The 13,644-nt window shown below is 47.4% G+C and overlaps 1 protein-coding gene across 1 annotated transcript; it reads left to right on the plus strand.

Annotated features, from left to right (window-relative positions):
• The first annotated feature begins 9,073 nt into the window (after positions 1–9,073).
• On the plus strand, positions 9,074–13,057 carry LOC134408580 (metallothionein-1). The gene is made up of 3 exons (XM_063140908.1): positions 9,074–9,186; positions 10,537–10,602; positions 12,814–13,057. Exons 1-3 carry the CDS (start codon positions 9,156–9,158, stop codon positions 12,906–12,908), a joined length of 192 nt encoding a protein of 63 aa, XP_062996978.1. The 5' UTR covers positions 9,074–9,155; the 3' UTR covers positions 12,909–13,057.
• The last annotated feature ends 587 nt before the right edge of the window (positions 13,058–13,644 follow it).

A 13,644-nucleotide genomic window follows, 5' to 3' on the forward strand; every position in this document is an offset into this window, starting at 1 on the left:
TGGGGGAGGTGTGATTGAATCCCTCCACAGTCTGCTAATCATAATTCACCTTTGGATAGGAGAAAGGAGTGGGCTCAAGTGACAGGAAGCCAGATTCCGGCTGGACATCAGGAAAAACTTCCTGACTGTTAGAGCAGTACGACAGTGGAACCAGTGACCTAGGGAGGTGGTGGGCTCTCTCACCCTAGAGGCCTTCAAGAGGCAGCTGGACAGCCATCTGTCAGGGATGCTTTAGGGTGGATTCCTTCATTGAGCAGGGGGTTGGACTCGATGGCCTTATAGGCCCCTTCCAACTTGGCTATTCTATGATTCTAGGTCCCTTCCTGAAACCCTGGAGAAGTACTACAAGTTAATATAAAAACCAAGGCCGGATCTACACTACTGCTTTAAAGCAGTAGTGTAGATCCTACCCAACTATCCTCTACTTGATGCTTTCCTTGGCCTGCAACTTCCATAATCCCCAGCCAAACACTTTGGATAGCTCCTCCTTTGGAGTTCTGGCTGATTCTGATTGAAACCTGTAGCGGATTCACCGCCCCACTGACAACACCGCTACCAGCCTCCACTGGCTGGGAATGATGGGAATCACAGTCCAACACATCTGGAGGGCACCAGGTTGGGGAAGGCTGGTGTAGACTATATATAATACTGAACTAGGTGGACCAGTGTCACTTCCTATGTTCCATTTAGACCAAATGTGCCACATTGCAGCTGTTTACATAGCCACAAATCCTTGTGCTGCTTTCCAGATGTATGACATTTGGTTAACGGAATTAGTTCCAGTGACGAGCTATTGCAGAACTGCACAGGTACAGTCAGTTACAGGAGATCGTTTCTCATGAATACACTTGGTCTTACGATATGCTCAGCAGGCAAACGGATGCCATGTGCACAGAGAACTCCAATCCCCGGGGGCCCTCTGGGTTTCAGAGGCTGCTCTCTGGGACTGTGCTGCTGGGTGTGTTTCATGCTCTCGGTTAGCAGGGCTGGCCCTGCCATTAGGCAACGTGAGGCAGTCACCGCAGGCAGCAGAGGCTGGGGGACAACAGCAAGGTGTTGGAGGGGAGAGCTGTGTGATTTGCGGCCTGCTGTGCAACCTCTAGGTTTGTCTCCTGCCTTCAGGTATTATTTATTTATTTATTTTATTACATTTTTATACTGCCCAATAGCCGAAGCTCTCTGGGCGGTTCACAAAAATTAAAACCATACTAAAACAACCAACAAGTTAAAAGCACAAATACAAAATACAGTATAAAAAGCACAACCAGGATAAAAAACCACGCAGCAAAATTGATATAAAATTAACCATGGAGAACACTGTCCCATCATTGGTGTTCAAGGCAGATACATTGGACAGTCCCGGCCCCTGCATTTACTGCAGTGCTTTGGCATAGGAAGGAACACAAGTGCGAACTTTCCTGGTCTTAAAAAGTTAAAAAAAAATGAAGTGGGAGTGGGGCGGAGGAGAGAAATGGGTCTGTTCCTCCCCCTTTTTTATTTTATTCTCTGTATCTGCGCAGCTGTGTGGATACAGATAATTTAAAAAAAAATAAAATGGAGGGAAAAGGAACAAGGCAGCCAGAGGAGAACGCAAGAGGGTAGGGACTTGGGGCAAACCGCCTCTCCTCCCTCTGGCTGCCCATTTGTCCCCACCCCATTTTTTTATTTTTTATTACCTGTATCTGCGCAGCTGCACAGATACAGATAATACAATTTTAAAAGGGGGTTGGAGTGACCTCGTTCCTCTCCTCCTTCCCCCCCCATTTTTTTTTATTTTTTTTTACTTTTACAGGCACAGGGCTGCCCATGGCGACCAATCACCCCAGTCGGGGTAAGTGCCTAATTTTTTTGGAGCAGAGTTTCCAGGTTTGCCCTCGGATGGCTTCACAATGGTGACTGCATCATGTAGATGACGTGCCGCTACCATGAAGCCACCCTGGGGCAAACCCTTGGTGTAGACATGCTCCAAGTGACTTTTTGCACATGGAATGGGAGGGGCGCCATCTTGTTCTTTGCCAGCCCTTGGTAGCTTCACCGTGTTGGACTCCTCTTAACTAGGGGTGTGCACGGACCCCCCGCTCCGCTTCACTTCCAGATCCGCGATTTGCGGATCGGGCCGCTCCGCCCCGCCCCCGCTCCGCTCCGCTCGGAGCTCCGGATCCGGATCGGAGCTCCGTTTCCCCCCCCCCATAGGCTTGCATTAAGCTAAAAAAGTATACAACTTTTTTTCTGTTAAAGTTAGAAACCTCAAGTTTGGCACCATGACACCTCATGGAGGTATACACACACACGCCAAGACTCAAGGCAATCCCATCATCCCCTGATTTTTGGGGAATTTATGAAAACCGGGCACCCCATTCACACCCCTTTCCATAGCTCCGTCAATTTGCACGTTAAAAATCTCAAACTCGCCACCATGAAAGCTAATCCAGGGGTGCACATGCACGCCGAGACTCAAGGCAGTCCCATCATCCCCTGATTTTTGGGGAATTTATGAAAACCGGGCACCCCATTCACACCCCTTTCCATAGCTCCATCAATTTGCACTTTAGAAACCTCAAACTCGCCACCATGATAGCTTGTCCAGGGATACATATGCACGCCAAGACTCAAGGCAGTCCCAGCGGCAGAGCCTGGTAAGGGACCAAGGGAGAGGGGGGGCCTTACCTGCCTCCGTCCGTGGTCCGTCGCCGTCTTCAATTGAGCCCGCGGTTCCACCAGGAAGCCGGCCCAGGCTTCCTGGTGGAACCACGGGCTCAATTGAAGATGCCGATGGACCGCGGACGGAGGCAGGTAAGGGAGAGGAGGGCGGGGAGGGGGGTTACCAGGCCCTGCCGCCGTCGCCGCATGGGCGACAGCGACAGCGGCAGGGCCCGGTAAACCCCACTTACCTTTCCGGCAGAGCTCCGGATCGAGGCGAAGGATCCGCCTTCACCTCGATCCTCTTCGCCACGCTCCGCCGGCCCCCCAATCCTCTTCGCCTCCGCCTTAAGGGCAGGCGAAGCCCCCCGCTCCGCTCCTGCTTCTCCGGTCCGATTAGAAACGGAGCACATCCCTACTCTTAACCATTTCAGTGTCTCTCTAACGCTTAGATTTTAAGGCATCCTCCCTTTTCCCTTCCAGATCCTTTCAAGAAACTCTCACTTTCATCTCCTACCTGGTGATTAACAGCCAACCCAAAGGCTATTGTTTGCAACGTCTAATTTGCTATTGTTCCTAGAGCAGACTGGTGGAACTGACGATATCTCAGCCTCTCTCACCTGGTGCCTTTCAAATGGGTTGGACGACTACTCCTCTCATTTCCAGCCAGCGTGGCCACTGGCCAGGTTGTGGTCCAACCCATCTGGAGTTGTACTCCAACACATCTGGAGGGCACCAGGCCGGGGGAAGGCTGCACTATCTAATCTTCTATGACACCAATCTAGGAATCAGGAGAGTGTGTTGGGCCAGTGTATGTTGGGCAGAACTCTTGTATGGTTTGATGGAGAACTCTCCCAGGCAGAGAAGATACCACCACAAAGCATTACCTGAACACCTTCCCACCCACCTCGCCCCACTGCTTAATGTCCTAACTGTTATGGCTTTGCTATGTAGCTCTTTTTGGTGGGTGGACCTCTAGAAAGTGGTGCATAGGATGGATGACCTTGCTTTATGGGATTAGGTAAGATCAAGGTTCCTAGCCCCCTACAAAGAAAACGAGCTCCATCAGACAAGTGTTTTATTGCAAGCTCATTACTGGGCACTCACAGATATTTGCGGGTCCCTCTCATGACGTCATCTGCCTCCCGCACCATCTAGCCCTCTTTGCGGGACAAAAAAACACCCAGTAAGTCCAACTTATTTTTAAAGACGGGAGTTGCCGCTATCTCCTGCTGTGTGCAGGAGAAGCAGCGGGATCAAAATGGCCCACCGAATGGGCCCGGGGCACGCTGTTTACTTCCTCTTTCAAAAGAGGAAGTAATGTGGGACAAACGCGTGGGCAGAGAAGCGATGGTAAGCAAATGCGATTTCCCCTGTTTGATGAGTCTCAATATCTAACTGGATGCCAAATGCTGTAGTGGTGCTCACAGGGTTGAATCCTTCAGATGTTTTCATTAGTAAGAAAAACAATGTCATCTGCTGTCCAAACGTAGAGGTAAGCTTCACTGTCATGGGGGGGCAAGGAATAGATTCCCCCCAGCAACGGTACATTGTTGTGACTGTCCCCTGTTGCAATGCAAAGAACCTTGGGGGGGGGGGGTCTGGTCTTGGTCTGGTCTTGAATGAGCAATCCAAACTCATTAGCTTTACAAAAGCGGTAGAGAGGAAAACTGCTAGGACTGGTTTGTTGACTTTGAGATAAAAGGTTTTCCCCTGGCGCTGGGAAAAGAAACCCCTGAAAAATCTTGAGCTGGTCTTTGTGGGGGTGGATGGGTGTGTGGGTGTGTATGTGTGTACACAGATGTGGATCAACACAGCTACCTGCATCTTTGGACTCCTCTTAAGGGTGTGGTTATGGGGATGGTTATAGTTAACCTATGGAATTCACTACCACAAGATGTGGTGATGGCCACCAATTTGGAGGGCTTTAAAAGAGGGTTGGACAAATTTCTGGAGGAGAAGGCTATCCATGGCTACTAGCCCTGATGGCCACCTGCTACTGCCAGTAGCAGAGGCAGTAAACCTATATACACCAGTTGCTGGAGAACATGGGTAGGAGGGTGCTGTTACACTCATGTCCTGCTGGTGGGCTTCCTTGTGAATAAGTGGCTGGCTACTGTGTGATAGCAACCAACGCGTGCCAAAGGCACACAACTACTATAGTAATATAGAATATACCAAAAAATACTAAAAAAAAAGGGGTGTGTGAACACTTATATCAAACAAAAGTTTGTGTTTACATTTTGCGATTCTGTGTTTCTACAATTGTATATCATTATATAAATTTTGTTTGATATAAGTGTTCACCCCTTTTTTAGTATTTTTTGGTATATTACTATAGTAGTTGTGTGCCTTTGGCACTCGTTGGTTGCTGTCATTCATATCAACTACTGCCTTCTCTAATTTTGTACATGGCTACTGTGTGAACAGAATATTGGACTACATGGACCTTGGTCTGATCCAGCAGGGCTCTTCTTGTGTTCTCATTCCTTCACTGGCTTAGTCACTGTGGGATGTGCAGTTTTGTGAAGGTGCCAATTAGGTTGGTGATGTGACCTCTTTTACTTCCTAGTCATGATGTGAACAGAAAGCGGAATGAGATGGAGTCTTGGGCATGGGCCCTCTTACGTTCTTATGATGAGTGCCTGCACTTCAAAATTTACCAGTGCATCACTGGGGCCAAACCAGACGAGGTAGGAGACGTTACACATCTGTATATACAGAACATACAAAACAGTAGGCGGAGGTCTGATTTTTACGGAACTGATTTTGAGCAATTTTTTTGTGCATGAACAAGACAGACCAGTGAAGGCCAAACAAGGTTACCCATATCACACCCTGCTTGGTCCTCACGTACGACATCATTTCAGCTGGAAAATATTGCTTAGGGTTGAATGCAATTGCAGTTCACTTTGTGAGAATTTTCTCTGTAATGGCGAGGGCTAGAAACATTCTTTTTCCTCCTTTGCAAACGCTGTGGCTTTTTTCTTGTCTCTCCCTGGCTTATCTCTCTCTGAACAGGCCAGAGAAAAACCAACAGCTTGTTCTAGGCTTCTTTCTCTGGCTTGTCAGGGAAGAGATAAGCCAGAAGTGCTGGTTTGCATGTCATGCTAAACACAAACTATAGACAGAAAGTCTGTGGGTTGTTTAACTAGTGTTACATATGATTTGATTTTCTTTTGCATTTGATTTTCTGGTTTGGTTTTCTTTTGCGTTTTATTATTTTGTAAAGCTCTTTGCCTACAGCCCAGCGTTCTTCCATTACTGAGCACTTTACAAAAGCACAAAAAAAGCAACTGAGGGTGGAACCATATGCATGTTTCGACAGGAAAAGTCCCAGAATTCCCATCATTCTGGCTGGGGAATGCTGGGAGTTGTCAGACTTCATAATAATAATAATAATAATTATTAAGAGCTCCGGCTATTGGGCGGTATAGAAATGTAATAAATAAATAAATAAATAATAATAATATTTCTTGCCCACCTGTACATTTTGATCGAGGCAGGGAACAACAATAAACGATAAAATACATAATACTCAATTAAAACATAATATACATTGTTAAAAACATCCTAAAAGCATCCTAAAAGTATCCTAAAACTTCACGGGATAGGCCTGCCAGAAGAGATCAGTCTTTATAGCTTTCTTGAATGCTAGTAGACTGTTAAGTTGATGAGTCTCCTCCGGCAGGCCATTCCACAGTCTGAGAGCAGCAGAAGAGAAGGTCCTCTGGGTAACAGCTGTTAATCTAGTTTTTGCTGGCTGAAGTAGATTTTTCCCAGAGGACTTGAGTGCGCGGGGTGGATAGTATGGGAGAAGGTGATCCCACAGGTAGCCTGGACCCAAACCATGTAGGGCTTTAAAGGTAATAACCAGCACTTTATACTTTGCTCGGAAACTAATTGGCAACCAGTGAAGAGATTTTAAAGCTGGTGTAATGTGGTCACCCCTAGGTGTACCTGTCTAAACATGCATAAGATTGCACCCTGAATTGCAAATCCTACTGGAACCTGTAGTTTCTGTGAAGGCATGTGTAGTCTTTCGCGGCTGAGTGGCCTGCATGGGTAAGGAAAGCAAAAACTCACTCTTCCAGCTTGCAAAAGAGTTTCACATCTCCTTGCTCACTAGGCGCTAAATTATAAGGTGCACACGCTGCTCATGTTGTGCAATTTAGAAGGATCAGCAATTAACACATCGTGTTACCACAGCCTTCCAGCTGAGCCACCACTGGATGACAGACATGCACTTTAACTAATTTGGGTTTTATGAGGTGGCAATGGTGCCATGGTCTAGAGGCAACAGTTTGGCTGGCACAAATATATATATCACAGCTGTTGGTTTGACCACTCATTTGTTCTGCGGCTTGAGAAGAAGAGTTGTTTGAATTACATGAATGACTAAAAGCCAGGCTTCTCCTTCTATATTTAGCTGTTTCTGACCTAATTTTCAAGGCTGCTGAGCACAGATTAAAAATGAAAACAAAAACCACAGGTGCTTACAGGTCCAGGCATGAAATATACACCTTGCCTCGCCTGGCCTTGAAGTTTCTATCTGTAAAATGGGTATAAGGCGTATTCATCCAATACCTTCATTAAAGATAAGATGTCTAAATATCAAATTAGATCCTATTTATTCATCAGATTTTGTTGCAGCTGCTGCTGCTGCTGCTGTCTTGGCCTCCTTCCAAGAAGCTCAGGGGTCCTCCGTATGGGTTTGGTCAGCGTGCATAGGATAGCCACTTGAATCTCCAGGGGGAAGCTACTAAAATTCCCTTGTTATCCTTATAATGTTCAAGTCGCTTCTAGGCTATAACCCAATATTTGAGAGGGAGGTGACCATTAATTTACATGGCCGATCCTTGTTTTAACACCCACACATTCACTAGCCAACGCTTTCGTGTTTTGTGGTATGAATTCAATGTTAGGCTTACTTAGAGAAGACTCCACTGGGCCTCTTCAGGCAACACGCTAAGCCATGGTTAGGCTACTAACCCTTTTACAGGAAATGGTGTGTTTAAACCATGGTTATGTAACCACGTGTGGCGCAGAGTGGTAAGCGGCAGTTACTGCAGCCGAAACTCTCCCCACGGCCTGAGTTTGATTCCAGCAGAAGCTGGTTCTCAGGCAGCCGGCTCAGGTCGACTCAGCCTTCCATCCTCCCGAGGTCGGTAAAATGAGGACCCAGCTAGCTGGAGGAAAGGTAACTGCAACTGGGGAAGGCAATGGCAAACCACCCCACTACAAAGTCTGCCAAGAAAACGTCAGCGAAAGCAGGCGTCTCTCTAGGATTCAGCAATGACGCAAGTGCTTGCACGAGAGTTTCCTTTCCTATGTAACCACCATGGTTAGGAATGGTTCATAGAATCATAGAATAGTAGAGCTGGAAGGGGCCTCTAAGGCCATCAAGTCCAACCCCCTGCTCAATGCAGGAATCCACCCAAAAGCATTCATGACGGTTGTCCAGCTGCCTCTTGTGTAGGAGAGCCCACAACCTCCCTAGGTAACTGGTTCCATTGTCGTATTGCTCTAACAGTCACACAATACAGACCCTGTTTAGACAACACACAAAGCCTCGATGGTTAAGCATTTTGAACTAAACATTATGGTTCAGCATGACGTGTGAACCATTCTTAACCATGGTGGCTACATAATCATGGTTTAAACACGCTTACTAACCATTTGCTGCAAAAGGGGTAGCGACCTAACCATGGCTTAGCCTGTTTTCTGAAAAGGGTCGCACTAAGCCTTAATGGCTCCATTCAAGACAACACGCCAAACCACGCTGCTTAACCACCAAATGGTTAACAGAATGCATAATGCATTCCGTTAACCATTTTGTGGTTAAGCAGCATGGTTTAGCGTGTTGTCTTGAATGGGGCCAATGTTTAACTCAAAATGTTTAACCACTGTGGCTTAGTGTGTTGTCTGAACAAGGTAAAAAATAATAATGAAGGGGGCTTACATTAGTTATGAAAACCCATTCACTCCAATGGGCCCACTCTAAAGTCTAACTAACAGCAGACCCATTGAAAAGAATGGGACTTGAGTTAGCCCTGACTAGTTTAAGTACGAATAATTTCAATGGTTCCACTGTAAAGGCCCTACTTAGAGTAGACCCATTGAAATGCATGGGACTGGAGCTGGCCAGGACAAACTGGACTCCCCAGTTTGATTTTTTTGTTGGCATTCTCACGGGGCCCACGGCCGTGAGAACGCGACGGGGAGCGGGATCCATCCATCTATCCATCCATGCCTGCTGCTTTCGCTCCGCGTCACGAGTTGGAAGCCGCCGCGGCCACCGCCTCCCCCGGAAGGCGAGTGGCGACGGAGCCGGCTGGCTTGCGGGGCTGGGAGCCGTGTGCACGGGCGGGGCGGGGCGGGGCCGCTTTGCACGCGAGCCCCGCGAGAAAGACCGGGATAAATAGCGGGCGGACGCCGCGCCGGAGCTCCATTGCGCTCCACGTGTACCTGAACGCCGAGACCTTTGTCGCCCAAGAGGCCGATTTGAGCGAGGGATGGATTCTCAAGACTGCTCCTGCGCTAGCGGTGAGTGACGGAGCGCTCCTTGGGGTTGCGTCCCGTGGCAGCCCTACTTAGAGTAGACCCATTGAAACGAATAGTCGGCGGACATTGGCTCCAATTCTTTGGGTAAAATCCAATGCGAGCCCTACTTTGAGTAGACCTATTGAAACGAATGGGATCTCAGCTGGTCATGACAGACCTACATCCCATTCACTTTAATAGGTCTACTCAAAATTGGATTTCTGTTGGATGTTACCCCTGGCTTCTTTCTAATCTAGGGTGACCCTATGGAAAGGAGGACAGGGCTCCTGTATGTTTAACAGTGGTATTGAAAAGGGAATTTCAGCAGGTGTCATTTGTATATATGAGGAACCTGGTGAAATTTCCTCTTCATCCCACCAGTTAAAGCGGCAGGTGCCCTGCCCTCTTTTAAATCTGGTCACTAGTATAGCTCCTGCAGCTTTAACAGTTGTGATGGAGAGGGAATTCCACCAGGTTCTGCATATATACAAATGACACCTCCTGAAATTCCCTTTTCTATGCAACTGTTAAAGATATAGGAGCCCTGTCCTCCTTTCCATAGGGTCACCCTATCTAATCCAGCCATGATTTCCTCTCTTGCTTGCATAGAGAGAGATAAGCACATCTGGCGCACATCTGGCAGGCTTCCCCTTTCCCTTCTTCTCTCTCCCTGTCCCCTTTCTCATTAGAAGAACCCTTTTCCCACGTTCACTTTCAAGCCATGTGAAGCGCTCTTCCCTGTCTTGTGTCTTCTGTCTGTCTCACGTCAAACGCTGCCCTATTTTCCCCCTCGTTCAAGGATGAATTGAGGCTCTTAAGGGTGGGCAGGAGACCAAGGGACACCTTGGCTCCGTCTCTTATGGACAGGATTAAATCAGACAAGCCTCCCACAAACTGGCACCCTCCAGATGGGTCGGGACTACCACCCTCATTGGCTGAGGATGATGGGATTGGTAATTCTACTGCAACTGGAGTGTGCCATGTTAGAGAAGTCTGATTTAGACCCTTAATTGGAGAGTGTTCCAAATGTGGGGGAAAACTCTGCCTCCTTTAGCTCTCTCTCTGTAAGGATGTGTAGAGCAAACTTTTTTTGATGCTAAAAAAAAGTCTTTTCAAAATCCCAGAGGACTCCTGAAGCCCTGCAAAGTACTGTCATGCCTTTCCCAAGTCTATTCTTTCTGTTAGGGGAATAAAAATGGGCTTGCTTCTTCAACCTTGGGCTGAGGGATGTGTACACAGGACATGTACCTGTGTACATCTAAGCATACGTAAGAGATGCTTGATTTGCAACCGTAGTATCAAGTTTCTATCCCATATGAATTTAATCCTTCTCCTATCTCCCTCCCCTTGTAGGTGGCACTTGTAACTGTGGCAACAACTGTCAGTGCAAAAACTGCAAGTGCAAGTCGTGCAAAAAGAGTGAGTATGACGGGTTGGTTCCCCGTGTTCTGGGCCGTTAAATCTTTTATGGTTTCTGTGATGAGGGAGGTGTGTTCATTTGTATTACAGCAGTAGCAAAGCTGGCCGTAATCAGATATGGCACACGGAGCAGTGACGTGGCACAGAAACAGGTGGAAAGGGGTGGTGCAGGATGGGATCCTCTAACATGCACACCTTCTCAAAGAAGGCACAACTCGTATACAGCCAGCCTGGTTCTCCCCAGATGTTTGGGACTTTCAGATCCTATCAGATCTGGCCAGTGATCATGAGATCTGGGAGCTGGGTTTGATACACTTGGAGGTCACCAGGCTGGGCATACTGCCCTTGCAGAACTGCTAGTTGTGGATGGTGGGGATTGTAGTCCCAACACATCTGGAGGGTTGGGGAAGGCTGGGCTCAGCTATGAATTCTGACAAGCATGTCAAGGATGCTAGATTAGCGACGGGCGCAAAAGCCAACTCTGCCTGCGTTACTTCGTCATCACCGTTTCCCAGGGCTGCTAAGAGCTACCTGGATTCCTAGTAACAAAATCTTAATTCAGCTGTGAACTCAAAAGGTGGCTTTAAACATGCTACTCCTGGACTCGGTCTCCTACATCTGCAATACAAGGATATATTCATTTTTATGCCGCTCCTCAGCCAAAAAGAGTCATAGAGACACTTACATATAGTTAATTAAACAAGACAGTCCCTACTGATAGGTTTACAGTCTAAGAAGACACGACATAGAAGGAAAAACGAATCAGGAGGGAAGAGGGTGGGTGGGAAATGCCATCCTTTTGGCGTCCGCTGGTGGGATGGCCCTGCTCTCCCTCTAAACTTCCTTGGCTCAGCCTGCTGGAGCGGCTGCTAATGGTGACAGCCGAGGGCGGAGAAGCCTTCACGAGGCGTAGTGTAATAATGACCTACCTTACAGGATTGTTGTAATGAACTGCAACGAGTTAATGTACATGAAGTCCTTTTCACATCTAAAGTGCTGTATGTATACACACGCACATGGTCTTATTCTTTAGAGCCGTAGGGAACGGCGATAAAGAGATAATGCAGACAGAGAAAGTTGGCTTGAATGCCTTCTTCAGGCATATCATTGTTCACAAACTTGTATTGCTTCCATAGAACAGCCTTGGCTTGTTTGGAGAAACAGCGTGGTGAACTACTTTGATATGCATTGCTGCTGAAGTTAATGTGGGTGTAGGTTGCTAAGGCAGGGGTGCAGATATTCCTGCTAATTCCTAGCAGGGGGGAAGGGTAGAGGAATTGAGGGCTGAAACTAGATATGAAACTTTTTGCAGAGTTCTTACAATGCACACAACCCTACGTGTGTTTAGACAGGAAAAAAAGTCGTGCAATTCCCAGCATTCTGGCTGTGGAATGTTGGGAATTGTAGGACTTTTTTTGCTTAAACACACATAGGATTGCACTCTTGTCTTTTTCACATCAGCCCTGTGAGGTAGAGAACTGCTACTATCATTACGTACAGAGGTGTGTATGAGTTGCTAAGAAAACCTGTACAGCAGTATCCTGGTGTCCTCCAGAGGTGTTGGACTACAACTCCCAGCATCCCCCAGCCATGGTGGGAGTTGTCGTCCAGCACTCCGGAGGGCACCAGCTTGTGGAAGGCTGTTGTTGAGTGAGTCAATGGCAGTACTCGAACTCAAGTCTCCCAGATTGAAGTCTCAAAGCTGTCTCTGCAGAGGCCACCAGTGAGGGAGGAAGCAGCAGCCAGGCACCCCTCCACCTTGCCTGGATCCAGCTCCAGCTCAGAGCCCCCTCCCTCCTGCTACCAACTGTCTCTGCAGAGGCCACCAATGAGGGAGGAAGCAGCAGCCAGGCACCTCTCCACCGTGCCTGGGTTCAGCTCCAGCTGAGAGCCTCCTCCCTCCTGCTGTCACCTGTAACTGCTGAACTGTGCAACTAAGATTGTAGTGCCTGAATTTGCTTTCCTTTCCCCCCTCCTCCCTCCCAATCCCCTTTCCTTTTGTGTCATGTCTTTTAGATTGTAAGCCTGTGGGCAGGGACTGTCAAGAAATACTTTTGTAAGCCGCCGTGAGAGCCTTTTTTGGCTGAAGGGCGGCATAAAAATCCTTAAATAAATAAATAAAGCTGTGTCTCCTGCCAGGTCCCCTCCCTGTCTCTGCTTATGTGATTCCCCCCAAGTCATAAGATTGATTTTTCCTATTCCCTTTTCCAGGTTGCTGCTCCTGTTGCCCGGTGGGCTGTACCAAGTGCGCCCAGGGCTGTATCTGCAAAGGCCCCCCTTCCACCAAATGCAGCTGCTGCAAGTGAGCTCCTTCCGCTCATTTGAGTGTTGACCTGTATATTTGCCTGCAAGAATGTAACCCTAAATGTCCATTTATATATTTGCCTGTGTGTCTTCCAGCCTTTAGATGTGAAAATAAGCTACGTGGAAAATAAAGCTGTATGTATATAAGTAATATTTGGAGAACGTTTTTGTTTCCTTGCCTTCTCTAAGGAACCAGGGGGTGGAGCCCGTGAGTCTTAAAACACACATCTCCTTGCTTAGAGCTTTATCACACCAGCGTTATACTGTGCAATCACTGCGAATTGCATGCAAAGGACTCAGAAGTTTTCCACCTTATAAGCTGCTTTGATTGTGAAGTATTCCCATGCATCCTGCCTTAATTGTGCAACAAAGCAAAAAGATTCGCCGTATTTAGCCCCTACTTTTTGAGCATATCTTCCGAGCCGCCGCTGGGATGCAGGAGCAGGATTTTAAAGAAATGCTTACATCTGCGTAAGCTTTAAAGCTAAAGACACCAAAATTGGCACAGTAATAGATATTAGGGAGAGCTTTAAGCATACCAAATTTGAATTGAATTGGGTCATCTGTTGATTTTTTATGGTTTTTTACATTTCCCCTTAAACTCATTTCCTGGTATGCAAAGCATCACTGTCGCCTGGTAGCAAAAGCAACAACAGCGAAAGCTTAGCGCTACGGGGATAATCTGAGGGAAGCAGGTACGTGGGATGAAGCTCTTAGTAGACTCCAACCAGGAATCTA

The sequence above is a fragment of the Elgaria multicarinata genome, chromosome 14 (assembly GCF_023053635.1).
Source record: "Elgaria multicarinata webbii isolate HBS135686 ecotype San Diego chromosome 14, rElgMul1.1.pri, whole genome shotgun sequence".
Classification (NCBI taxonomy): Eukaryota; Metazoa; Chordata; class Lepidosauria; order Squamata; family Anguidae; genus Elgaria; species Elgaria multicarinata.

What these genes read in the sequence shown, in the direction of transcription:
- LOC134408580 (XM_063140908.1), top strand. Translation starts at nt 9,156, where the DNA reads ATGGATTCTCAAGACTGCTCCTGCGCTAGCG. An exon ending in AGACTGCTCCTGCGCTAGCG is followed by an intron (nt 9,187 to 10,536) that starts GTGAGTGACGGA and finishes CTCCCCTTGTAG; the next exon opens with GTGGCACTTGTAACTGTGGC. An exon ending in GTGCAAGTCGTGCAAAAAGA is followed by an intron (nt 10,603 to 12,813) that starts GTGAGTATGACG and finishes TCCCTTTTCCAG; the next exon opens with GTTGCTGCTCCTGTTGCCCG.